General features: G+C 38.6%; 2 protein-coding genes and 1 long non-coding RNA gene across 3 annotated transcripts in view; 1 reads left to right on the top strand and 2 right to left on the bottom strand.

Moving 5' to 3' along the window:
- Window positions 1-1107: 1107 nt before the first annotated feature.
- Window positions 1108-12190, bottom strand: LOC104966999 (four and a half LIM domains protein 1-like). The gene is made up of 6 exons (XM_010796363.1): window positions 12083-12190; window positions 3239-3418; window positions 2975-3149; window positions 2614-2783; window positions 2339-2525; window positions 1108-1981 (listed from the first exon to the last, which is right to left on the bottom strand). The coding sequence occupies exons 2-6, from the start codon at window positions 3392-3394 to the stop codon at window positions 1830-1832; spliced, it is 840 nt and encodes a 279-aa protein (XP_010794665.1). The 5' UTR covers window positions 3395-3418; window positions 12083-12190; the 3' UTR covers window positions 1108-1829.
- Window positions 12191-13255: 1065 nt separating this feature from the next.
- Window positions 13256-25085, bottom strand: LOC104966998 (sodium/hydrogen exchanger 6-like). The gene is made up of 16 exons (XM_010796362.1): window positions 24686-25085; window positions 23162-23361; window positions 22774-22851; window positions 22493-22569; window positions 22100-22212; window positions 21837-21942; window positions 19930-20071; window positions 19161-19266; window positions 18493-18581; window positions 18145-18258; window positions 17780-17891; window positions 17174-17327; window positions 17059-17089; window positions 16859-16944; window positions 16536-16641; window positions 13256-15922 (listed from the first exon to the last, which is right to left on the bottom strand). The coding sequence occupies exons 1-16, from the start codon at window positions 24960-24962 to the stop codon at window positions 15626-15628; spliced, it is 2088 nt and encodes a 695-aa protein (XP_010794664.1). The 5' UTR covers window positions 24963-25085; the 3' UTR covers window positions 13256-15625.
- A 2158-nt stretch (window positions 25086-27243) lies between these two features.
- LOC104966997 (uncharacterized) overlaps window positions 27244-27662 on the top strand; it is a 1743-nt gene continuing 1324 nt past the window's right edge. Inside the window, exon 1 of the long non-coding RNA XR_800711.1 lies at window positions 27244-27283. This is a non-coding gene — a long non-coding RNA (uncharacterized lncRNA). The remainder of the gene's footprint in view (window positions 27284-27662) is intronic.

The following is a 27662-nucleotide window of genomic DNA, read 5'->3' as shown; positions in this document are numbered from 1 at the left end:
AGTATATTTGTGCACACACACACACTCACTCACAGAAGGCATGGTGCTACACTTCCTTTTTTACATGGGTTAATAGTATTTAACCAATGGATTTTCCAAACACCCCTTCACCCCCAACCCCGGATCAAACATTACACTTAACCACTGGGCTCCTGAGGCACTGCACGGATTATGTTGAAAGTATGTGATGTCTCCAAACGCTGAGACTTTACTCTGGTTGTGTCTTCCTTATTGAACTTGATACACAGAGGAGTTTTCTATGTTTCATGTGCAGCCGGCAATCTAGATTCTCCTCCTTTACTGCTTTCACATTCCCAGACCATGTGTAAGAAAAATCTAATTTGTTCAGATTTGGCAGAAAGAGCAGAAGAGTTGGAAACAGCTTAAGTATTTCCTCCGGTTTTCTATATGTTGAAATTAAATCAGTTTTGCTTTGTGGAATAGAGGAAAATATGAATTGTTGTTTGCGCAGAGGTCAAATCTTATCTAACTATATACAAGTTGTCCTATAAATGGATATTTGAGATTGGCATAAAAGTCCTTTCATCTTTGTAGCGGCCAAAATCATATAGAAATAAAACAGATAATTAACTTAAAATAATACAGCCGCTGAGGCACTAGTTAGCAGATCTTACGCAAGGCAATGATCCAGGTTCGGACAACATTCTCCGTTGTACATTTATTATGATCCAATATCATTGACAATGAACAGGTTTCCTATGATTTGTTCCTTAAGCCTTTCCTATGACTTTCCTTTCCTGTGGTTGGAAAACCCTGTGGCTCGAAACACCCTGGTAAAAAAACCGTTTGCCTACTCGTGCTCTGGCTCCCACCACCCACCTGTCTCCAATATATACAATTACACCAGGTGCTCTAATCACCCAGTGCCCAAAACATGCCTTCAAAATAAAAGCATAGAAACTACTTTAACTTATGACACTAACTAAGAATACATATAAATAAATAATATAAACCACAAGAGAATACGTTTCAAACTATTAAATAATATAAAGAGATATATAGCTCCAACAATCTTTATCTTGAGTACATTAGTTGTAACATGGTAATCCTGGCAAAATAATGTGTGAAATGTTTAGCGGTTTGTTGTAGAGTTTTTTTAGAAAGTTTATTTCATTTTAGCAACATAACAAGGCATACAATTAGAATATATGTTCCAATTTCATACTTATATTTCCTCTTTACTTGAAGGGAGAATGGTTAAGAAAAGTGCATACACGTTTATTTTTATTCAAACACACAATAAGCATAGCAATGCATTGTAAATGAGCAATTACAAATATAGAAATAATTTTTGATTATTTAAAACCACTTTGATCATAGGAAAATATCACATTTGACATTATCAAAAGCAGGTGTTTTTGTGCTTAAAAAAGATGAAGCTTTAAAAAGCTTTAAAAATCACGTTACCATCTCGCTTTATGCTAATAGGCTAGCATACACTGTGTTGAGGGAAAGTATCAACTTTCACAACCATCAGTTTAGATAAAAAAACTAATAACATGTTTCTTAAGACCGGCAGACTCAAATACAGCATCATTAGATCTACTTTGAAGATCTCAGGTAAGTTAGGAATGTATCTGCTGCTAATTTACTTTAGCTGCAGGTGGCTAATCATGTATTAGCATGCAGCAAACAATCAACAATGGATACAAATCACAATTTGTCCCAACGTTTCTGTCATAATCTGCCAAAAGGTCACTTTAATAATAAACATAATATTGTAATGGGGACTCTGGCCTTAATGTAATAATAAAAGAAATATAAAAGGACTTTAAACCACGGTTAGACAAAGACAGCGTTCTCCAGCTCTACTTTTCGCTGCAGTCGGCGCAGAGGATGTCTCCCTCCTTGGCCACGAAGCGCTTGTTGGACAGACTGAGGGAGCATTTCTTACAGTTGAAGCAGTATTCGTGCCAGGAGCTGCCCTCGTAGTTCACCACGTTCACTCCTTTACCAAACCCTGACAGAGGGGACAGTCTGAGATTAGTACAACCGTAGAATATTATTATGCATCTCTGGCAACAAAGGTTTTTCGTTTAGTCTAAAGTACCAATGAACATGATATCTTAGGAAAATATCTTGGGTCATATCTTCAAACGTCTAGTTGGACTAAATTATTATAATTTGAAGGTCATAGGTCCTCTTAAACACAACATATATTATGACCTTAATTTAAGATTTTAAAGAATAAAATGATGGCTTTTCGGATAGACATGGATGTAACCTGAAACATGACTGGTTGGCGGAGGAACACAAGCTTTAATCCTAGTTCATCTATATTTTATTTAACTGAAACATAATCCTCAGTTTCAGTCACCTGTGATGGGGCTTTGGCAGCCGCTGCATTTCTTTGCCACGGAGGTCTTGTAGCAGTCCACACAGAACACCTGGTCCTGGTGGTTGGTGAAACTGGTCCCTGCTAGGGGCTTGGAGCAGGAGCTGCACACGAAACAGTGGCTGTGCCACGGCTGGTCCTGGTAGTTCACTCCTCCAGAAGTTATAGCCTGGAGACGGAGGAAAGAGACGAGCTACATGTATGAATAGTGAACGTTGATGATGTTTGTATTTTGTTTTTAAGAGTAATAGTAAAACCTTTTTGCAGCAGACGCAGTGTTTGGCAAACTTCTTGTCATGGCAGGGGCTGCAGTAAACGTCAGTTCCTTTGGAGAGGAAACTCAGCGATCCTATTGGTCGTTTACAGTTGAAACAGGTGAAACACTCATCGTGCCACGAGTTCCCTTTGTACTCCACACTCTCTGTGCCTGCAGGAGATCACAGAAGAGTGAGTGCTAATGCAGAGAAGCAGGTAGTAGGAAAGTACCTTCACTGCAGTGAGAAAAGGGATATCAGTACAGGATTCTTTCTGTTAAAATGTCGTTTTTTTTACAGTTTATTAATGGCCAGTGACCCAAACATTCTCCCACACAGCACTCTGAATCTATCAAGGTCTTACCGGGCAGTAAGGCTTTATAGCAGCCGTGGCAGCGTGGCGCGTCCTCTCTGGAGCAGCACTTCCCGCACATGATGCGGTCGTCTTTAGTGCTGAAGGGCTCCTTGGCCAGAGGCTTGTAACACTTAGCACAGCGGAAACACTCCTCATGCCAGTACCGGCCCTTATGGCTGAGCTCCTGATGGAGGAATGAAAGGTTGATGAGATGTTTGTGGAGGGGGAAAAAAGGCAGGGCTGATTTCCACGCATAGAAAACCCCAAACACACCTTTGATTCCACAGGGATGGGTCGACGGCACTCGGCGCAGGAGTTGGCGCAGAACTTGGTGTGGCAGCGGATGCACACCGGCCGGCCCTCGTTGCGGACGAACCTCTTCCCCCCGAGGTCCTCCCGACAGTAGAAACAGTTCGAGCTCTCTGCCATCGTCACTCCGGGGGAGACTCACAACTACAATACACCAAGAAGAGAGGGACGGTCAAATACAGCTTACCATAAAGTCCTCGTGAGAAATCAAGTTAGAAATAATGCACATTTTATAGCTGTACTTTTTCAAGCTTGATTTCTCAAATTAACCGTTACATCTTTCTCGCAACCTAGTAGCCAAATTGAAAAAAAGGCTACTTAAAAGCACCACAAAGGGGCGCTGTTGGTACACTTATATGGGCTGAAGGGAAAAGCAATAGGTTTCCAAATAATTGATATTAATTGCATGCTAATGAGATGATTTAATTTCAGACACAAGAAATCTGCACCGCTGAATATTGGTTTTGTGTCAAAGAACATCCAGCAGGTGTACATGTCTGTGATTCTGTGTGTAATTATGTGCAAAGCATTAACACAAGAGTGTTTATGTACTCTGTGAGATATGGTCCTCCTCATACATATTTGCTCTGCCTTATAATACAAATAAAATGGGCAATAAAGCTCGATAGCTGATTTGAGAGGCAGACATAAAACCAACAACACAAGCTTGAATCCTGCAATGGAATGATCAAATAAAAAATCCTATTTCATGTTTTGCATTTCACAAACATACATGTAAAAGCAACAGACGAATTGTTAAGTGTATTACAATAACACTTGAGTATTTTCCTTTTTATGATTTTGACTTTATTTTAGAGTTAATAATTAGAGATTATTATTTTTGATTTGATTGTCAGCTCAACCTAAACAAGATTTGACATTCAAATGCTGATGAGGCAATACTGAGTATATGTAAATCTGTAGCATATTTGCATAATGAGCTCTTTTGATTCTAAACATTTGTACTCACTTGTAATGCAGTATGTTTGTACGCAGTGCCATTGTTAGTTTTGCTCAAATGAAGGATCTGAATGCTTTTTATAAATTGTTCCTAAGTCATTTAATTATAACTATCCTCAGCATCTTGTAACTGATTTCTGACACAAGAAAAAAATCAGCGTCCCTAAAATACAACTCATTAACTTCCTAAACATAGAACCAAAATCACCACGTTGATCACCAAAACAGCTTTGATTGCAGGGTTTGGATTCCAAATTGTAAATAAAACATGATGGCAAAATGACGACTACACAAACACACAGAAACGTGGAGGAAGAGATGGCTAAAGTGTGTTCACTCTGTTATTTCCCACATCAAGTTCATGCTGGCTGACCGCAAGGAATTCTCCTAAACTGCACAGAGGTGTGTGTGTGTGTGTGTGTGTGTGTGTGTGTGTGTGTGTGTGTGTGTGTGTGTGTGTGTGTGTGTGTGTGTGTGTGTGTGTGTGTGTGTCCGTCCGCATTGTGAGGTGTACACATGAAGGAATGCCTGGTATGACAAATGTGGTGAGATCTTGGACGTTGACAACTCCTTGACAGAACCTACATGCGCGCACACACACACACACACACACACTTCTTACACGGACCACTCCCTAGCAGACCAAGGAAACCACAAACTATAGCGTTCACCTCCGGGTTGGAGCAGCATGTCGGCTCACATTCGGGAGGAAGTTCTGGTTTTGGCACAGGACCAACGTTACCACAAGTTTAGGCTGCGTTCACCGGCGGTCAAATTACCACATTTTCTTGTGACTTGTCTTAAACTATCAGCAAAAATCACAGATGGGTGATTCCTATTTAAAGGGGGAGGCTAACAAATAAGAGTTTGAAGATGCTGAAACTTTTGACAGCAGGGATTAATGGTGGTCTTCATCGGTCACAGGCGGAGAGAGGCAGTTGTAGTTCATGTAATATGATCGATGCGTCAAATATTTGCAATTGAGCTTAAAAGTCCCACAACTGAGTCTTTTTCTTTATAAATATAGAAAGCGTATATAAAGGCTATACGTTAAAAATAGTTTTGGTTTAAGTAAAGATGTGGGTCGAGTGAAATGAAGAGTCATGACCTTCATGTGTGCACCAGCAGTCTCTCTTTTTTTGGACTCTACCAACTATTATACAACAAACTGTATGTTGTGGCCAATATTCTCTGTCTGAGAGCTCTTTTTCCAGTTTTATAGTATCATTAAAAACAAATGACTGGACATGGATCACTTATGGAAAAAGATAAAATACAGAAAATACTTTATAGTAGGACTAAACCAGGCATGCTAACAAACCAACACACTCTGACCAGGGTCAATAAATGTATTTGAATTCAACCATTTTAAGGATATATATTTCAAATGCCAGAATTGTATTCAGTAGAAACGCTTCTCAGCGATCATGTGACACTTAAACTCTCCAACCCAATCAAATAACTTGAACAGATAATATGCAAATAGCACTTTAATTTAGCATATAGCATATAGCAAGAGTCATAACCAGTCAGACTGCTGTTTGACAGAGAAATGTGGCTGAGGTTAAAGGTGCTACTGTTAATAATGTGGATCAAATAACTTCCTTTGTGTTCCTGTCTCCTCAACAGATAATAATAAATGTATAAAGTGACCCCATGTGGATTGGACATACTTCTTCCTTTCAGTAACCGGCTAATTCATAACTTATTAAAAGAAAAAACCAGCAGCAGGTTTATTTGTTAACTGGGAGAGGCTACTCATACATCTTCTCAAGAGGACAGCGAGACAAAGACAGGTATTTACCTGTTATCTTGTGTGTCCTGCCTCTCCCTAAACAAACAAGAATTCATGTATAATTGTAGTTCCTTGTCTTTTTCGAAACTGCACTGGCAAACATGGTGGAGATCCTGAATCCACGGCTAGATGAAGCAACATGTAGCTCTAGGGCTGTGGAGCTGGCAATGATAAAGCTTGGCTACCAGCATCGTGAATACCTTATCTGATGAGAGGCGAACAATGGCTGACAGGAAGTGAGCCAGTATCCACAGGTTTGGAGGAAAATAAATCCGGTTTCACTGACGTCAGGCGGCTCTGAGGACACTGTTGCTGCATGTCTTTAATTTGTTTCCCTGCCATAAATATTCTCGCTGTGTCACGGCACAACAGCACATATATTATTTTCTTGTATCCTAGCTGCAAATGGAAAACACAGTTTGATCGCTATGGAAGCAGTTAAGGTGAATTCCGCAGACGTTTAAATATTTCTATCTTCAGAAATGTTCTGCTTTTGGCAATTGGTCCGAGGTTGTATTGTACCTCCCCACTTTATTTCCCAGACTTGATTTGGTATCAAAAAAGTTGACGGATGTATATCGTTGAGATCCAAATGTAAGTCAAGTTCGACTGATGGATCGAGTTTGAGCAAGAGAGCCTGGAAGCTAGAGGTTGGACCAGTTAGTCTCTACAAGTATATTGTCTTTTACAAATTCACTTCATTTAAGGAACTTAAAAAAGGCATTATTTGTGGTGAATGCTTTATTATATAGTATGTGTTTGCCTAGAGGTATGCAGTCTGCAGTCACATGATTTAAAAGACTTTAAGATAAGATCTTATTACTTCTGCTCTCAACTTCTGTTAAAGTTTCAGACACCTCAACAATTGCAGCAGCATGTGGAGGTCTGTGGTGTAAAAATAAAACACAGAGAGGTGACATCATGCCTTGTGAAAAAAGAGGACACACACATTTTGAACACATGGTGCTGAGATAAAGATAAAGTAACAGAGAGCTAGAGACAAACTAATATAAAACGCTGTGTATTTATTCGACTGTCTTCTTGTACCCACCATCTGTGTCTGTCCATACACGTGTGTGTGAGTTGGCATGAGCTTATCGCTAAAGAATGTAGCGGAAAGCTGAGAAACAGGAAGTCTCCATCAAACGGTTAAGGTGGCACAATTCAGCCACACACACACACACACACACACACACACACACACACACACACACACACACACACACACACACACACACACACACACACACACACACATGAATGAGCTCTCCACTGTAGTGGCTAATAACTGTGTTTACATTAACATCTGATTAACGCCACACGTACAATAAACCTTGTTTATTTGACATCACTTCAGTGTGTGCTGCAGGTGTGACCTCTTCTTCTATGCAGACTTGTCCTTTGAAAGCTCTTTAATCATTGACCTGTGTGGCAGTCGGTAGAGCTAATGAGACTTCCTGATGCTCTAAAAATAGATTAAAGGCTGGAATGTACAACATATTCCTCTTAAACATATCTTCATCCTTAGCTGTGTTTATCATTATAAATTCCTCTTTAAATGGTATGCTTTTTCTCTACAATTGTTTGATTTGTAGATGTATGTTTTAAATTAATTAATAAATGTGTTGGCTGTGTTGGTTATTACTTGGTGTGATTAGGGGTCAGTCATTGTTTAAATGTCAAGTTGTTGTCGTTGGGAAAGAAAGGACCTTTAAGTGGTGCAAGTCTAAAGTTTTGTGGTTGCTACTTATTGAATGATTGTGTTAAGAGATCTTGTTGCTTTAAAGGCTTGTACTTGTAATCTACCCAGGACATGAGCTGTACACTTTTATCCCAACACATTTGAGGCTGATTCATTTTCTGTCCATTGGCTTATCAATGTTGTAGCTCAAAAGTATATTAACTATTTTGTGCACCTTCAAATTAGCCTAAAACTGATCAAATCATCAGCTGATAGTCTTTTCTTGTTTTTCAGAATGGGCAGCAGGAAGCGGTTAACTAAATTAAGAAGTCTGCAGCGATGTTCCTCTATATTACAATCATTACAATCCATTGTAGGAGACAAGGAGATACATCAACGTCTGAATCAACAAAAGCCTCAAAAGACCAGAATGCATTGCATTACTAAAACCCGTGAGTAAGATAATGCTGCCCTCATTAACAGTTTAACTGCCGTGTGTCCATTATAGAGTATATTTCTTTTTTCTCTCCCCCTTTCCTGTCTACCTTGAGCTAAACTCACATAAAGTCAAAAAAGACCAAGATCTATTAATATATCTGAAAATGTGGCTTAAAACTGGATACAATTTGTATTTTATGCTTTTGGCAGACAACCTCAACGCTGACCTTGCCATTACAGACGACCAAATGAAATTTCCAGGAAAAGATTATCTGGGTTCGAAACTGGTTAGAAACATTTGGGATAATGAAACAAAATACATTACATAAACTAATCGTTTTCAGACCTTTTTATGCAGAAATGTTACATGTTATATCTTTTAAAGATCACTGTATCTCCGATCATGGTTCAACTGCAGAACTGTCGCACACAGAGAACATTCCCACCCTGATTCCAGTCATACCATCTCAAAAATAAATATACAATATAAGAATTTGAAACTCCACATCAGTCTACAAAGAAAGATAATGTTTTCTTTGGCTCCGGTGGGGCACATTCCAGACGATGGAATAAAGCCGATACAACAAATCTGAGTCGTGTAGAGCGAGGTCGAACAAACCCGACATGTCCCAGTACAACAGGACGGACATGATGGTTTTACCAGAAGCTGCTGTTAGCTGCCTTTCTAACTTTGTCTGTTCTGTTTCCCTCTCCATCAGTGACACACTCCTTCTGTTTCTCCTCTCATTCAGTAACTGAGATGTCTTTCAGAACAGAGCAGCTGAGAAAACCTTCAGCAGCAGCAATGTACGACCAATTACCATTTCCATGAATATCTATGACATTTTATGTGCGCAAGGGAAAGCCCCCACATTGGCACCAAATCAGTCCTGTTGGAGCACTACTAAATGTCCAATGTATAACGGGACATTTAAGCCCTCAGTGCTGCCTTAAGGGCTTGTTTGCTTCCAAAATATCCCTTTATAAATCTCCAGCCACTTTCTAACCATTCTCCCAGATTGAAACCTCGACATAAATGACCACACCAAAGCCGTACTTTACGAGAAGCATTTATGAACGAATACCAAACATGACGCTTTCTGTTTAAAAATAATATATAAAAATATAACCCTCCCTTCAGGGGACCAAACATTAGATCATTTACCCTCAGTTTAACTGTTAGACCACAGGGCTGAATGAGCTCACAGATTGTCAAATTAAGGGAAAGACCAACATAATTAAGTTTCTTAGTAAAGTGTTGAGTATACAGGCAACTATTTTTAAAAGCCTCTTTAACTCAACTAAAGAGATGTCTCAATATCTTACCATATTTGGTGTCTTAGAAAGTGCTGACGACAAGAAACATCGCTAAAAGGACGCCCAACAGCCAAATCGACCTATTAGGCAAATTTAATAAGGTCAGGCGAAGAGAACACAAGAGCCCTGTTTAATATTTTACAGCCAGCCTACACTTTCACACCTCATCTGTATCCCAAAATGCAACATCCTTCCTGACCTTTTTTAATGCTCAGCTGTAACAATACATACAGTTCACTTTATGTGTCTTTCTTTGTTCCTTCTTTTTTTACCATGTACATTTTAAACTCCCAACCTTTGCTGAATTATCTGGTCTCATTGGTAAATCCAAATGTTCTTCCTGCCAGTTAGAGCCCCTTCCGCCCCCAATTTACATTTCCTGCCTTAAATTCCTTAGAAATAACAGTTGCAATTCAGATACTCAGTGAAGACCATAAGGTATCAAATCCTCACAACTTGTGTCCAATATGAAAACGTCTGTGTAAAATAAGTTACATCACTATTTTAAATCATTTTAACCGTTTTCTGTGAGAGTTAGATCAGATCATTGTTACCACACTCATTGTGCATGAAATATGAAGCTACAATCAGAAGCTAAAGACTGGGAGCAATGGGAAACAGCTAGCTTTGCTCTGTAACAAATACAAGATAAGATAACGACACACTCTGAAGCTCACGCATTTACATGTTTTATCTTGTTTGCTTACGCCATTGAAAAACCGAAGTGTACAAACTAAAAGTTATGAACCTACCAGTTGCAACAAGACTTCAAGAAGTCACTCCTGCAGGCCAAGAAAATGTGTTTTCACACTTTGTTTATTGGGACGGATTTATCTATTCTAATGCGATATAACGGGTTAATTGTAAATGAGGTTTGTTGACAAATAAAGAACCTTGAACCTTAAGACAGAGCCTGTGTCTTCCCGCTTAATATGTATGCTAAGCTAAGCTACCAAACTATTAATTTAAATCTTAAACATATCTAATATTTAGCCATTTAATTGATGTTGCACCTGCCGTCCCCTTTACTCTTAGACATCCTTGATGTCTTTGACGGCACAAGAATATGTTACTAGCTTTGCCACCTTCCTTTTACATATTATAAAGAAACATCTTTGTGTCCTTCTATTTCACAACCACTGCTTGAAATCAGCAAACCCAAACATATCACAGCAGGTTTGAATGGCCGCCGGTTAAAGATAACACACTGCCAAGTTTCTAAATCAGTCAAAATCTATTTCACCATCATGTTGTCAGTTTGTCAGATTATTAAAACTGCTGAAACCATTAAAAAATCTACTAAAAATTGTTAAGTTGAACATTGGGGATCGATAAAAAATAAAAGATAAATGTCTGAATCCCATTTACATTCTATCTTATTAAAGTCACAACAGGCGAAACACAACAGGGAGTTCCTATGACATAAATTCAGACAAATGCATAACGTTTTACGAGCCAGTGATGTATTTTATGGGACTGAGCTCATGGTAATTTCTTTGACATGCAGGCACCAGCTTTGAATCAGTAAAAACTCCCTATGGCTTTCGTCTGTGAGTGTGTGAGTCTGTGAGTGTGTGAGGCAGCAAAAGGTCAGTCCCACATATGGTTCTTGGCTTACTTACTGTCTGAGTTTGTTTTTGCGCATGCTGTTCAGAATGACTGTACTGTAAGGCAAGTACCTCCAAATCACAGAAGGAATCTGCAACATTTAGTCTATAAAAAAGTTTACTTCAGTTGCAACATCTGTGACATGAGGTTTCCTTCTGTAAAGTTAGAGGAACATCTCTCCTTCCTCCTTCAGTCTTGTTTTTTCAATCCAACAGATGCATTCTTTTTTTATATAAATCTATGAATAAGCAGGTGTTTCTTCCTATTTTTTAAAGGTTATGTTGCATAATCTGCTCTGTAACTCACTGCATGAAAGAGAGAAAGAGTTCAGTTGCAAATCTGGATCCTGAACTTGCCTCACAAGAGCTTGCAATATAAGGATAACTGGTGGAACCAACACTGGAGCCATATGCATCACTTACATGTATATAACGCACACACATACAGGACAATGAAAATAGCAGTACAGGCATTTTAATTGACCTCTGTGATGCATTTTTGAGCCTCAGCGGTTCCATCACTGGGTGAAAAAAAGGAGAATTCCTAACTGGAAACAGATTTCAGGAGCAGCCAAGGCTTCCATAAGTCAGCATGTAACTGTAGCTCTCACACACGCATACACATGTACAGAGACAGCCAACGCCCCAGACAGACTTTAAGACTTGTTTCCTCTCCGGATATCAAAACGCTGCTTTGCAAATGTAATGTGTATGAAATCACAAGATGTGTGACAGGGGAAGAGAGTTGCATGCTACTGAGTCCTGACTGTACATGTGTTAGTTGGACATACTGTAAAGGTGATTACAATCAATGGTCACATATTTACAGTGGGCTAATAGAATATATAAGTGAGACTAGTGCAACAGTTTCATCAAGCGTAATAAAACCTGCGCGTGCAAATTACTAAAAACAGTCCCGCATGAAGTTATTTCTGTAAAAACAAGTTTCAAAAAGAAAGTAAACTTAGGTAGTGTACGGTAAAAAAATTGGTGCTTATCAGCCAGCTTACCGGATTCAGGGTGATGACTGCGGGGCTCTGGAAGCAGACAGTGGGACGCTTCAACGAGACCCTCACACGTTTTTAAGTACTGCCATCTGCGTCAAGCGCGACACAAGCACCCGCGCACTCAGACCCGAAATAACAGGTTGTACCTTCAAAATAAAAGAGTAACTACGATGTTGTAGCGGAGTGAATACATTTTCAAAATAAAGGTTGAGGTTATTTTCACTCACATTTAATGAACTTGTGCCCAAAGACTTTATTTAGCATGATAAGCAAAAATGCAAAAAACCTGTGTTCTGATTGGTCATGACTGTAATAAATAAGGGTTATATAAGGGTTATAAGGGATTAATATGGCATATGGGATAATTTGGTGCGTTGAATCTTTGACAACAATATTCAAGTATTAGCTATTAATGCATGACCTTTATTACATTTCCTTTAATATCATTATTATTATTTGTCAATATTATTTTTCAGTTATTACAATTAATGATATTTTATTAATGAACAACTATCACAGGTCATTTCAGTTTATAAATACAGAATAAAAATGTTTGAAATGTGATTGACCTTTTATCAATCAGTGGTAAAATCAGGTGATAAGGAACATCTGTACCGTCTGCCATAGTTTTTTTTTGTCTAAACTGCATATCTGAGCATATCTTTGAAATGTAGCTTATTAGTTCATTACAAATACTTGATTATGGTCCTTGAAATCTCTAATAAAGCAACTTTCTCATAATGCTATATGGGCACATGGGAATATGTCCAAGGTCTAAATATTACATTTTAAGAAATGTGGTTTAAATGTAAAAAGAAAAAAGGCAGATGTGTGCAAAGAAAACTCAAAGTAGGCACCCACCTATGCATAATCGTTTTTCAGCATAACTTAAATAAAGTAGACGAGCAGAGCGGAGTCTTTGACCTTGGAAAAACAATATTAACTCGATGTCCACTTGCTAAACTTTTCCTGTACTATAAATGTATCTTAGTCTTCATCAGCGGATGGGGTTTGATCAATTGTCTCTTCAGCTTAACTAGTCAAAGAAGACAATTGTACTTGAGTATCAATATAAAGAGTCATTCTGAAAAAATCTTTGAAGACATTAAACTAACACAACTGAGATTAACTCAACTTTAGGTAGCTCAATGACATTAAACAATACAAGTCATTGCATAATTTGAATGAGCAAAGACATGTCTTTTTTTATTTTCTAGTACACTTGCAAGATGTCTGACTTCATGTTAAGACTTCAGGACCAGACAGGGAACAATATAATATATCTTTGATTGTTTTCCCCTCATAATGAGTTCACATTTTAAAACATTCACATATTGAACTTTTGCAGGTGTACTTTTCACAAATACAATTGTCAGTAACACTTTCTACAAACAGTAGAAACATAGACATGTTCAGATTTTCAGGTTTAGTTGTTATTTTATGATTATAGACGTTTCTTCAAAAATTCCCATATAAACATATGTTTTTGTTATGGTTTAATTACAGTTAAACAACAAATGAAAATCAAAAGGTACCTTACTGAAAGGAACAAATGGTGAGTTCGCTTGTCCTTATCTCTCAAACCCCAGAACAACGCTTACAGATCAAAAAGACAACTCGTGCAGCTTGACAGTTACAAGCATTTGAACATTTGAAAATGGGATTTTTAGCAGGAATACATTTCTACTTCAATCATAGAAATCACCAAACAGCAAACAAGGAGATGCCTAAGTGCAAGTTATCTCACACTGAGGTGGGAACATATTATAGGATATCAGTTGCCAAACAAGGAGTGAAAAGACTGAACACCAATATGAGTAGTCGTATCTTTTCCTAGACCTTCTACAAAATAAAAAGAGGTCACCAGGTTCTTTTTGCGTTTAAATTCAGCCCCCAATAGTGTCATTCTCAAATGCCACATAAAGTATACTTTACAAAAAGTGATTCCGTCTGAGAAAATATTAGTGATACTTGTTTCCCGTTAACAAAGTACAATGTTTTAGTTTGCACTCTTTTGTGATCGCCACCCTAGAGGCCTGGCCTAATTATACTGGGAATATAATATTAAGCATTGGTCATAGTTTTTTTGTGTCATATAAAAAAACAAGAAAGATAATCTTACTGCACATTAGTAAATCAAAATATGTACAAATCTACATTATGTAATAGAATTCCAGAATAGGCACTTTAAGTCAAAACAGTTCAGCCAGCCCTCAAAGTCATCAAGACACGGCAGTTACTTTTTCTAAGAAAGATTAAACCAGACATAACCCAGAAACAGACAAAAGCCCTAAAACCAGCGTCAGTAGATTTGGACAATTTCATCCTGACATCAGCCCCACACACACTTAAAATATGCACACAGGGAAGCTCTAGTTTCCAAATATAAAGTAAAAGATCTGCTACAGTGCAGGAAGGAGATATAATAACATGCACACTTGGTAAAGATCAAACTCTTCAAATGATGATCCACCGGCCTCAAGACTTATCTACCGTACAATTATGTAGTGTTTTGTTCCGAAAATGTGCATGATAACAGCCTTTCACCACAAACAGCCCTATGTTCAAACAGGGCAAGATAATCATTAATGTCACCCCGAAAACAATAAATAAACAATAAATAATAACTCTTTTTTTTTATTATAAATAAATACATGAATAAGGGAAAAGACTGATTCGGCAGTGCTCAAATTTAAGTTGGATTTTATGGCTTGGCTGAAATATATCTACTTTCAATCTTTTAGAACATATTTGTTCATTTTAAAATCTCTTTAAAAAACTTCTAATACTGCTTCCACCACAGATGCCAATGTAATCTACTTGTTCTTAACCCTTCTCCACCTGGGACCTTTGACCTTTGACCTTTGAGCAGGAGGAAAACACACTAGATAAACGTACAGTCTGTGGATGGATGGATAATATTAATAATGTGGCTGCAGTGTAAAATGCTCTCTCATTATTGGTACCAGAGTAACGTTTTAGAGTTCTGTGCACTAAATGATGCTGTAGGTCATCGTACCAATACTTGAAGGGAAGCTAAACAAATACAGGTCCTGTAGTCAGGAGCAACTTCACCACAGAGAGAAGGGTAAACTGCATATTAAAGTCCCTCCATAAAGCCGGAGGGACTTTAATGGATTATAGAAATAGCACTTGCATGAGCCAACACTACAGCCCCATTTTTTAAGCTTTCCTTAATGCAAGCCAAATGTGCGTCCCGCATTATTTTAAGTAACCCTTAGGTTTGAGGTGCACTTGATTGACAGTACCTTACCTCGACAGAGTACGCTCACTTTCAAGATTACAGAAATCCACCTAAATAGCAAGTTGAATAAAGCGTACTTCATGTTTGTCACAAAGCTGAGCCTATTTTAAATCCACGTTAGAGAGGTGGTCCCATCAATATGGTAACTTTTATGTGACTCATACTCTAAAAGCAATCAAAAATCCCAACAAATAATTTCCTTTTGAATTCAAATTTGAAGATTTGTGATTTTTTTTGTAATGCTTAAAACAACAAACTGCATCCTGACAGTGTACGCTTTCTTACAGTCTGTGCCTGCGAGGCTCGGAGCGTGGCGGTGAAGGCGGGGGGGGCAGGGTGAAGGTGGTCGGGGGCTCCACTGGGTCGTCCATGGGCAGGACCAGGCGGGTGCCCCTGATCGCCACTTCATGCTCCGCTGAGCCCAGCTCGTGCTCCAGACCCTCAGCCCGCCGGCCCCCCCTGCTGGTGGTGCGGGACCCAGAAGCGTCCGTGCTGACGGTGACGTCGGCGTAAATGGAGCTGACACTGGAGTCGTTCAGGATGAAGTCCGAGTCATCCTCGTGGAGCCGGTACTCGTTCTGGTGAGTGACCAATGGGAAAACGTGGGAGGGTAAGACATTAAGCAGAATGAAAAGACAAAGACTGTAGAATACCATCAAAGGACAGGAGAAGGAGAGAAGTGGAAAAACGGCTTCTTTAAAGAAAAGCAAAATCTGAATAGTCACAGACTGGGAGCCCCTTCCACCAAATATCAACACCCAAGTTTATGACGTCAAAAGACTCCTAATAAGATCTTTAGATACATAAACTAGCTTGATTTATTGATTTTCAAATGTAGTTATTGTTCTATAACATGTACAAAAAAAAAGAAGAAGAAATTCTGATTTCTTTTTACCAAATACCTCCATATTTCGCCAATAATGTAGGGTTTCCCATTGGGGGCGTTTGCGAAATATCAACACAACAGCATTAACATAACATTTCTAGATTATTAGTATGTGGATATATAACTACTGTGGTGTAAAGGCAACAATTGCATCATTGACACTTACTGTATGGCAAATTCCATTATCTAAAATCTCAGAAATACAAAGTCTTATATCACCGTATTGATATATTACCCTGCCCTATTTCCGATGTTCAAAAAATGACTGATTGGGTTCTGTAAAACAATATGCTGAGTGTTCAAACCTCATAGGCCTGCGGGCTGGTGAGGCATCGGGCCAGCGGTCCACAACAAGCAGGCAGAGTGGAAGAGAGGGGGGGGCCGCTGTGGGTCAGGAGGGGCTTTAGGTAGCTGGAGAACAAGCTGTCAAGGACTATTTACAGTTTTAAAGTTTCATTATTAAAATGAATTTGGTCAACTCGCAGAAAATTATCTATAAAAGGAAGTTATATAGCTTACAGCTTGTAAAGAGCGCCCTCTGGTGTTTAAAGCTGAATGTAGTTTCTACTCTACTGAAAACAGGATCTTTTATACATTATACACGTATGATCCATGGCTCAAAGGATACTTGTGGTCGAAGTTATACCAGATCCTGAAGGGCCAGGCACTCTCATGTTTGGTGCTCCGTTGTGTCCCATCCAACACCGCTGAGCTCTGTTTAGCAAAACATTTAATCAGTGGCAATTTCACTTGGGATAAAAACTGAATGCAACCAAAACATTTAAACATACAAAAAGGAGTATCATGCCGTCCGTGCTCATCACTTACAGAGTTGTCTTGATCAGAGTCCACACCCACCCTGAAAGAGAAAACATTGTGGCATTGACTTTTGCTGAAAAACATTTGATAGCGGGACGAGAGAGAAACAAATGCACAGCCTTACGGTATGCTCATGAAGGACAGCATGGGCGTGGTGCCCCCCCCACAGATCCACACAGTGAAGAAGACAATCAGCAGGGTGGTTGAAAACATCATCTGGCGGGCGTAAGTCGCTGTGTCTCGGATTGAAAGAGCAAAGGTCATTGCCCCACGCAGACCTGATGGAGATAAGACAACAAGACCCCGTGAGAGTGAGTAACAGTGGGAGTTTCACCCAAAGACACCGTGGGAGACACCTTGAGTGGGTTTTGTCATTCATTTTAGAAAAGCCAGAAAATATGTTTATTAATGTGGCTGTTCTTGGGTTCTTCTTTTCCTAACCACTGCAGTGCACAACAATTGTTGAGCTCATCCTCCACAGTATGCTGATTCTGGGTTTTTTTTATCTACTCATCCGGGTTGGTGGTGTCCAAACAACTATTTGCAGAGACATGGAGGCGATGTTCTAATTTTAGCCAGTTTTAACTGTCAATATCAACCTACATAGGGGCTGTTATTCATAACTACTGTATCTAGGGTAAGCAGTGTATTCATTTTTCGAGCAAGCCTGAGGAAGTTTAAATGACTCATTGGAGAGCTGGTAATTGACAACAGAGACTTAAGTCCGTACCTGCAAACATCATGACATGCTGGAAGTTGGATTTAATCTTGTTCTTGCGGCCCAGGTTGAGCAGGAAGGACAAAGGGTAGATGTTTGCCGCCCTGCCCAAAAACACAGCAAACTACACAACACAGGAAGGTCAAGGACACAACAAACTGAGATGGAAAATACTCGTGGGTAGATTACAGAAATTCAGCAATGACTAATCTTTCTTTTAAATGTTGCTGCTATCCGTGGGCTTCCTAAAACACTTGATTATTTCAGCAGTGGTAGCAATAGTTTTGGCAGCCAAAGAGTGGTTATATGCAACACGTATTTGGCTAAATAACCAATCATCTGAGGACAGCAGTAACAATATTCAGAGTAAAGGATACAAAGGCTCCGATGATGAACATAGGGTTAAAGACGTGTGACTGGAAGGAGAAGAGAGTCAGGCCCATGTAGGAGAAGATGAAGTTCTCTGCCAGGAAGTTCAGCAGCTCAAACAACTGATGGGGAAGAGACAAGCAAACATTTTAACAATGTAAAAAGAACATTACATTCATGTTATTTTGGATGTAATGGACAGTGACTGAGAAAGTGTGTAACATATGGAGTTACTACGTTACATGGGTGATTATCCTAACTCTAAGACTTAAAAACAGAAGTAACTAGTATTCAGGTAGGGTTTGTATCTAAATAAATTGAGTGAAAGTGACCAAAGACATGTGGTTGTGCATCACCTGTTTGGTCCTGTCCTGAGAGTCGGGGGAGAGATTGTTGAAGGTGTAGTGAGCCTGAGTGATCCCACAGAACAGCACAGCCACTACGCCTGATGAACAGCAGACATAGAGTGGTCTCACTTCAGTATCAATCCAACACATTGAATTATACTTATACCAGAGACCAAGAATTAAAAACCATCATTCATTTTAGGATTTGTGACAAAATGAGTTTCTAAGAACATTAAAATACATTGACGGAAGTTGCTAAGGTCAAATGTAATGGACGTTTTTTTTAAAGATTGAAACTAAACTGTAATGTAAAAAGGGGTGCAGTCTACATCCTTGGATAATATCAGTGGTTAAAAAGACTGTTAAAGACTCGCACTGTGATGAAACAACATAACCCTATCCTTTGACATCATGTGGCTTGAGGGTGTGTATCAGTTTGATTTTATTTCAGCAAGTGTGAATGATTCATCCTTCAATACATTATCAATCATGGCTTCATTGTTTTAATGTGACAGTTGGAACTCCTAAGATAATAAACAAATGTTTCAGGCTTATTCGTACTGGATGAAAAGGTCACTTTCAATATGTGATAGAGATTCATTTTTGACTAAATTAAGACAGAAACTTAGTCCAAGACTTGTGATCAAAATGAGAAGCAGTGTATATTGCATGTGTACCTGTGAACCCGCAGGCCTCAGCCAATAGGAAGGTGCTCCACGACATGAGGAAGAAGAGCGCCGTCTCCAGCAAGGGGAAGTCCCGCAGCTTAGTGAATTTGGTCACGTGAGCAAACCTTAAAGTCAAGGAGCAAAACATGAGGGGGCCCTGCTGTATATAAATGGAAACAAGGTGATAAAGACATTGTTTGAATAAACCTTTTTATCCGAACGTGCAAGTACACAATTTAGGCTACTCATATAGGGACTGACACTAAAACATTTCTGGTTCCAAGTTGATTAAAACTTGAAGCTGATCAGCAGGAACTTAATGAGATACAATGAAACTCTTTATCCCTGTAATGCTGCGGAATTCAATTGAAATGTAATGAGGCCCAGTTACTTAACTTTCCTTCCAGCAATGTCCGAATCTCAAAAAGTCTTAATTGTGTATCCCTTTGTCAAATAAAATCAAACATACATCATTAACATATAATTTCAACATATTGTCAATTGTAAGTGTAGCATAGTTAACATTTAGAATCATTTCAAATCTTTACCATAAATTAGACCTAGCATAATCCAAATCAAAACAAAAGGGAATCTTGTAAAGAAAAAACAGCCGTGCTGTCAGGGAAAAGCAACGCTCTGTAAAATATTGGTAAAGATTGGTCACATTTTCAGATTTCGGTCCACCAGTTAGTGATGCCTGCTGTAGTTTTACTCTGCAGCTGCTTATGCACACCACTAACTGTAAATGTTCATTATGTGATAGCAGGTGAAAGGATATGAGAGCGGTCATGAATCCGGTGGCCACCCCAAGAGCAAAGGATCCGCTGAAGATTCCCAGGAAGACACCAAAGGATTTCAGCATGGCCATGGCCTCAAAGCTGTGGTTGTTGTCTCCTGCAGGCTGATACGCCACAATAGAGCTGAAGGGCAGAAAGAGAGTCAACACATTTACATGGAAAAGGGAAAATAGACGTTTCCAAAGAATCCCAAAAGGGGATCTGATGAAATATTACTCACATGCTCTAATAGAGAAACAAACGGATGAACTCAAGATGAAGTAAGGCATCAAATCAAATCTGCAGCAACCCAAATCCAATAATGGCTGAAACAACAAGCCTGCTGTTTATCTGATGTGTTGTATCATTTAGAGGATTTTAAAATAACAACAAAAAAACTTCACACTCATGGACTGGAGTTGGGTTTTACAGACATAAAAAGGGAGTAAGTTGGGGTCTTGCATGCTTGATTCTTATTGGATCGTGCTGCATCTTAACACCATTCCATTGATATCCAATATAGAGTATCAATAAGTAGAAAACAGACAATTCAGGTGCTACCCTTTTATGAGTAGTAGTGCTCAAATAGCTTCAAGACCAACAAACCAAATCAATAGCACTAAGAACCAGGAGTAATAAACCTTTTACATACGAAATTACCAGAAATGTAAATAAAAGTAGGGTCTATAGAACACAGAAAAAAGATGCAAAGAATGGATATGAAAGGGAAGCAGGGGAGGAGAGCAATACTCCTAAGAGGAAGGCTACATACTACTAAGTCAAAGATCTGCATGACATAGTCTTAGTTAGGATGACCAAGCTCTACAACTATAACTCTTCCAGCACAGCCACATAAACAGCCCCCTCCCCTCACCCACCGAAGAGTCAATGTCTGGTTTTCTTCCAGCCATTGATCGTCCTCTTGAGGCCAGACAGAGTCATTGTCTCCTGGGGAGCGCACCCCCCCGGCCCCATGCCTACTCTGTCTGTCCAAGCTGAGGAGAACTCTGCATACATACGTACAGGTAGGCCACGAACGACACGGATGGAATGAAGGAAGGCAAGCAGTGAAACGACAGGGACTGACGTTAGTATGATTAGAGTCCATCGATGTGAAATGTACCACACACAAAGCTGAGTTTGACACAGTTAGCCTCATTAGAGTGCAGGGCAGTAACACAACTAGAATATGAAGGATAGGTTCACATTTCTTTGAAGTCTCTCAAAGAAATACTAACATTTATGACCATTTATTACTCTTGTACATAGTGGCCATAAAAAAACGTTCCAGTATAATCCAATTCTTATTCCAAGAGGCAACAGAAAACATTTCCCCCCCATAGCGTTCCACATGGTATAATTGATGGCAAAGGGTACAACCGGATCCCTTTCAATTTACCTACGAGCGAATTACTTGCGACAAATGTACAGCATTGTATTTATTACCAATGCTGCTGGAGTAATAACGGTACTCGGCTCTTCTGCCATCAGCACAGGGTCTCCCCATTTCCTTTTTGCGTTGTCAGAAAGAAACAGACACAAACTCTGTTCAAGAGCTACGAATTGCTACATTTAGCATCACAAAGTAAGCCACTTTGAAAAAAGCCACTTCAGGTGTATTGACCTCAGACTGTTGGAACATCACATGAGCTTTAACTGCACAAAAAAAAGCTGTTGATATTATCCCCAATCACTACTTGTGAGCCAGTTAGGTAGTAGAGATTGAACTGGTGAGAAGGCCACTAATAACTCTTTAAATATATACTGTTCGAGATAGACTTGCAAAAATGTTAACCTATCCTTTAACATGACACTACCAATGCTTTGATAAAATAGAAGTAGACATAAAGTGTTGCTGTGTAGGCTGTGTGTGTTCATATCTGCAGTTTGTTAATTAATTGGTGCTTACGAAGAGAGGACGATGGCCACAGCATCATTGAGGACACTCTCCCCAAAGAGTAAAGCATACAGGTCCACATCTACTTTTAGCTCATTGAAGATAGCCAGCACTGTCACTGAGACACAGAGGAGAAAAAGACACGTAAATACTGTACAGCAGGAGGACAGGAGCAAAGAACAAATCGATAAGATGTCGCACTGCTTCATTAAATTACATTCTTAGTACAGTCTTTGGATGAATAGTTGCTAAAAAGCTAACATGGCACTAATTACCTGGGTCTGTTGCTGAAACGATGGCCCCAAACAGGAGGCAGTCGGTAAAGAAAAAATCTCCTCCAAGCTGGCCCACAACTTTCATGAAGGACACAATGCCATACATGATCAGCCTAAGAACAGAGAAAAAGATTTGATCAACAGCGTACGTACAGTATTTAAGTCTGAGAGTAGTAGGGATGAAGGATAATGTATGTGAACATAATCTTAATGTTGTGTTTCTTTTCCAATATTGCGATTGCAGTTCAGTATGCACCCAGCAGTTTGGAAGCAAGACATGGAAACTTATTTTTTTAGATTATTTTACGTGTAGCTTCCATTAAAGTGCATTGCAATGTCAATAAGATGTATTGTTCAGCCCTAGTGTACATCAGAGATAAACAAATAACTTACCCAATAACAAAGCAGGAGATAACTGTTCCGATGAAAGCATAGGCCAGGATGGAGCCGATGTTTCTAAAGAAATGTCTCTGAGACAGGCAAGGACACAGATTTGTTAACAAAGAGGCTTTCTAGGACTAAAAGTTAAGATGTGGCATTACAGACAAAAAAATATCAGAATAATCACCAAAAAGTAGTTTAGCCTGTTTGAAACGTGTATGCGAAAAATCCAATGTAGACTTTGAAAAATCTGAATACTTAATTGACATGCTTATTAGTTTAAACCCTCTTACCCTTTTGAGACTGTAACCAGCATGGAAGATAATGGGAGGCAGCAAAATGTTGAAAAACACTTCTGGGTCAAAGGTCACCTAAAGACAGAGGTAAGATATAACAGGTTAGACACTCATTTTAAATAGTCAACTCCCTATGTGTTAAACCGGACCCATAATATCTGCTTGTATATTCAGACTGACACAAGTTAACATCACTTAATGTTCTATTTGTATAGTTGACAGATTATGTTTGATATATCAGGTTTGCCGTTTGCAGGTTGATTGTTTTTTTACAAGATAAAACATATACTTCTGCCATTTAGCAACCGCCTGCTGGGGATTTCATTTGAGAGCGGCACACCAACAACAAGCTCCACTTGAACCATTCATCTGTTCATCCTCTTGCCTTTCTCAGCATCTCGTCGTCCTGTACTTGGTGACCTTTGCCCCGGCTGACTTCCCCCTTTAGCGTGTACTCGTAGAATCGCCCACTGACGTTGACCAGAAGTGTAGTGGGACTGGCGTTGACGGCGCAGTTGAGGATCACATCACTCATGCTCGCGGGGACATGGACTCCAAAACGCAGGATCACACCCACCAACACGCCTTCAGGAGGGAGGAGAGAGTGGGTGAGGGGAAAGCAGTTAAGGTATCTTTAGTAAATGATAATGGTTATAATATTCTTTATATTATTTTTTTACAGTTACAATAGGAATAGAACCCTAACTATGTAATATTGATTTTAATATGGACAGTGAATATCATAATGGATTAATAATAATACTTTTGAATACCAACACCCTACTAACTATGGTAGCCTATATGACATTTTGCAGGGAGCCTCCTTTGTACCGTGAAACCCAGTGGTGTAAAGTAAGTAGATCTACTCAAGTCAATTTTGAGGGACTTTTACTCCACTATATTTATTTAGTACCTTTAGTTACTTAGCAGATTTAGTTTAATGATGTAAAATATAACACTTTAGTAAGACTTTATTTAAACTAGCTGGAGAAAAATTCTCCAGCTACCCTACAGCACCTACATACAAAGTCATTCAAATTAGCCACACCTTTACCACCTTTACTTAAGTACAAGATCTGAGTACTTATTTCACCTCTGCTATTTCATATAGACATTAAAATGGGCTATGCATATGACACTGGATAAAAAGTAATACTTTTGAATATGAACACCCTGCTAAGCTAACAATGGTATATCACATATCGTAGGCAGCCTCCCCTCAAACCTTGAAACCTGAGTAAAAGCTGTCATATTAGCTTACTGGCTAAGTTGGAGGAGCTAACACCATCATCGCCAGCTAGCATTGGAGCTAAGTTAACTGAAAGGCATCAACTAAGTGCTCATACCATCAGAGGAGGGATAAGTACTCAGATATTGTACTTGAGTAAAAGTATCAGAGTGTAGGAATACTCAATTATAAGTAAAAGTCCTGCATTCAAGTAAAAGTACAAAAGTATTCGCATCAGAATATACTTAAAGTACCAAAAGTAAAAGCACTCATTATGCAGATTGGACCATTTCAGAATAGTGTATGTTTTGATTATAATTATTAATGCATTAATGAATTAATCAAGTTGGTAACGGTGCAGCTGGTTGTAATTCCTTTGTATACTGCAGGGTTACTTGTGAATTTACTCCAGGTGTTACTGAAGTCTTTTATTGGGGTTGATTATATGTCACATTATGAAACTAAACCTGCAAAGTAACTAAAGCTACTAAATAAATGTAGTGGAGTAAAAGCACACGATTTACCTCTGAATTATAGCGGAGTAAAAGCACAAAGTACATCAAGTGAAAAGTACAAGTATCTCAAATGTGTAGTTAGGTTGTTGAGTAACTTGAGTTGAGTAAATGCAGCCTACTCAGTTACTTTACACCACTGTTAAAGCACCATCGTCAGTTCTCTTACCATAGATCATGGCCAGTCCTGTTTCGTGCAGGAACCTGAATCGCCGGTGTTTGAACAGCCATATCGTTAAGATGGTGAGTGTTAAGAGCATTATGAATATAAGTAGATTGGCACTGTCTTGTCGGTGGCTTTCCTCAGCCAGCCTCTCGGTTGAGACGTTATCCATCGCATTATTATCGCCTTGGCTCCCAACGAGCAATAATGTCAACAGAAAAGGCAGAAACACAAGCGTTTTCGACGGTTTAACACCAAGAAAGAGTCCCGGTGTAAATCCCATTCTTGAGCTCTGTTAAAACGGTCACATCTGTCGTTGAATTAGTATCAGTTTAATGGGAAATACTGCTTGGACGAGATAATATCAGGATAATAACTACGAAATGACAGCTTCTTCCGCAACCTTTATCAAAACACTAGGACTTCCGGTCCTTCAAAATAAAAGTCCGTTTATGACCAGAATCAGTCCTGAGAATAACAGCGACCTCGCATGGTGTTTGAAGGTCGACTTTTGTTGTCATCATGCAGAGAATATGGTTATCATGACATGCGCCAACATTGTAATATGAAATGCATTACAACGAACCTAACAAACACATTGACAAACAGTACAAATGTAAATATGGTTAATAGTATAACCATCATAGCCTGTAAGAAAATTCAGTACCATGATAGTGACGCAATTATCTGGTGTCTTATATCTTTCTTACGTTAACATCTAAAGTGTGCAGTAATACAATGTGTTAATCATCATCACCAACCGAAGTGAAGCATTTTGTCATCCACATTTGTTGATGCTTTTCTAATGCTTGCTTACCATGCTGGTCTTTGTATTGATTTTAAGCTTTGTATTGATTTCAAACTTGAATTCTGGTCTAATAATTTGGATACAGCTGTGATGGTCTTGACTCTGCCACAGAAGTATACGCACCATCATACAAGCACCGTGATGCTTTTTAATGACCTTTGATTCAATGTCAATTGTTGCATTGTTAGTTGTTTTTCTAAAAGTATTTCAAAGCATGTCTATATGTCTGAATACTTTTTTAGTGCTTCATTAACAATTTGGTTTTTAACAACTTGTGAATGAAAACACAGAGAGTTCCATTCAAAGATAAGCAAAAATGCCTTTAAATGTTCTTTTCAAAAGGAGAACAGAAACAGAGCAAAAATACCATGGAATTTGACAACGCATACACCCTCTTCAAAACCCTCTTCAATTCTCAGGAAATGAGCTGTGATGAGCTGATTGTTGCTAAGATGTCACATATCAAATCTAGTCAGAAGTTGGTCACAGATGTTGGGGTTGATTAATTGTTGCTACATGGCACTACATGTACTTCTAGTATCGCTGGTCAAGTTTTCTGAATCTGCACAAACTACAGTTCAGACAGCAATTATTGCTTTGTAACATTTCAGCACAATTATTTTGCTATTTAAGATTTTGTCACATTTTGTTGTTCATTTGTTAATTGATAAGCATATATATATAAGCATGTCTACTAATTTGATGGTTAAACCTATAACACTCAATATATATCAATGGATAGGTTAAGTCCAATCAACGAACCAAGAGTCTTCCTGCACCACTAAACAGTTATTAAATGGAGTGCATGTAATACAGGTTATTAAGATCAGTATGTATTTATTCTAATAAGATAAAATAATGTGTCTGTTTATTGTGCACACACTCAGATGTAAGTATACTTTCTCAAAAAACATTTCTGTAACAGTTTCCTCTGACAGGCAACCGAACACACAAAACTCATCATTTTGGGACCGCACTCACCAAAAGTGACACATATCTGATGACACGTGACCCTGTCATGCACAAAGTATGTTTTAGCTCTAATTCTTCTTTAAAAATCAGTCAAGGTAATACACAGATGAATTGTGAATGTTACCTGTTTTATTTGAATAAATTAAAAAATGTGCACATTTAGACTTGACTATCACAAACAACATACATGTGACACGCTTGACATGCTTGAAACTGCAAGGCAGAAGGATAACCAATGTTTTCGGCAAATTTTGAGAGAAGAACCTGTCAGAAGAGCAAATATGTATTCGAGACGCTTTGTAGCTCTTGGAAAATTGTAAGAATTAACTACAAATTACACTTATTACGTTGTAGTTGTATGTGTCTGTGCTCTTTGGTTGCAATTAGCTTTTTCTATGACCTTTTTAAAGCTAAATTCAAATGCATGCAGTTTGCTAAAAAAGGGTATAGAAAATACTAATTATAAGCAAGGGGGGTTTTATGGAGACCTTTAACAAAACAGAAATGTAAATGTCAATGCTCTGTTGTTTCCCTCACTTTATCAGTGGACTTTATAAAGTTGACTTTATGCAGCAATGACTAAAGGTATAAGCATTTTTGATAACGTACAATTTTTGGAAATTAAAAACAGATTATGAAACTGACCAAATAACTCTATTGTGTAGTTTCACTCTATGAGTTAAAGCATGTTTTAAAAATGGTGGGGTATATTAGAATACAGCCATACACCAGAAGGCCTAACTACAGGCATATCTTGATGCCAAACATGGTTTGTGTATTGATATTTGTGTGGATTTTTCTCATATATGACCTTTTGTACGTACATGTAATGTTTGCATGAATATCAAGACCCATAATTGCTTGGATCATCATGTAATCAAAAATCTATTTAACTTAGATAGGTATCTCCCTCTTTGGGACACACAGCTATAATAACAAATGAATAGCATTCTATGCCTTATACCCCAAGTTGAACTCTCTCTAGTTTTTTTAACATGAAATTAATTTGTGGACCATATACAACCAAACCATTTCATTAACAACTTGAATGTTATCAACTGATGAATGACTACACAGAGAACGTACCAAAGATAAGCAATAAAAGCCTATACATTTTCGGATTAAAAGAAAAACAGTAAAAGAGCAAAGATACCACAGTATTTTACCACATATACGCAAAAAAAAAACCTCTTAAATTCTCAG

The sequence above is a fragment of the Notothenia coriiceps genome, unplaced genomic scaffold (genome assembly GCF_000735185.1).
Source record: "Notothenia coriiceps isolate Sejong01 unplaced genomic scaffold, NC01 NC01_scaffold00037250, whole genome shotgun sequence".
NCBI lineage: Eukaryota > Metazoa > Chordata > Actinopteri > Perciformes > Nototheniidae > Notothenia > Notothenia coriiceps.
The sequence above is the reverse complement of the archived record's forward strand: the minus strand, read 5'-3'. Positions and strand labels throughout refer to the sequence as shown.

Bases quoted from the DNA above. Each gene is read 5' to 3' on its own strand.
- LOC104966999 (XM_010796363.1), bottom strand. From the start codon at position 3,394: ATGGCAGAGAGCTCGAACTGTTTCTACTGTCGGGAGGACCTCGGGGGG. The intron at 3,150-3,238 runs GTGTGTTTGGGG...TTCCTCCATCAG, and splicing joins CCATCCCTGTGGAATCAAAG to GAGCTCAGCCATAAGGGCCG. The intron at 2,526-2,613 runs GTTTTACTATTA...CTCCGTCTCCAG, and splicing joins ACTGCGTCTGCTGCAAAAAG to GCTATAACTTCTGGAGGAGT.
- LOC104966998 (XM_010796362.1), bottom strand. From the start codon at position 24,962: ATGGGATTTACACCGGGACTCTTTCTTGGTGTTAAACCGTCGAAAACG. The intron at 17,328-17,779 runs GTACGGACTTAA...TATCTCCATCAG, and splicing joins GCATGTCATGATGTTTGCAG to GTCTGCGTGGGGCAATGACC. The intron at 17,090-17,173 runs GTAAGGCTGTGC...TTTCTCTTTCAG, and splicing joins CTGTCCTTCATGAGCATACC to GGTGGGTGTGGACTCTGATC.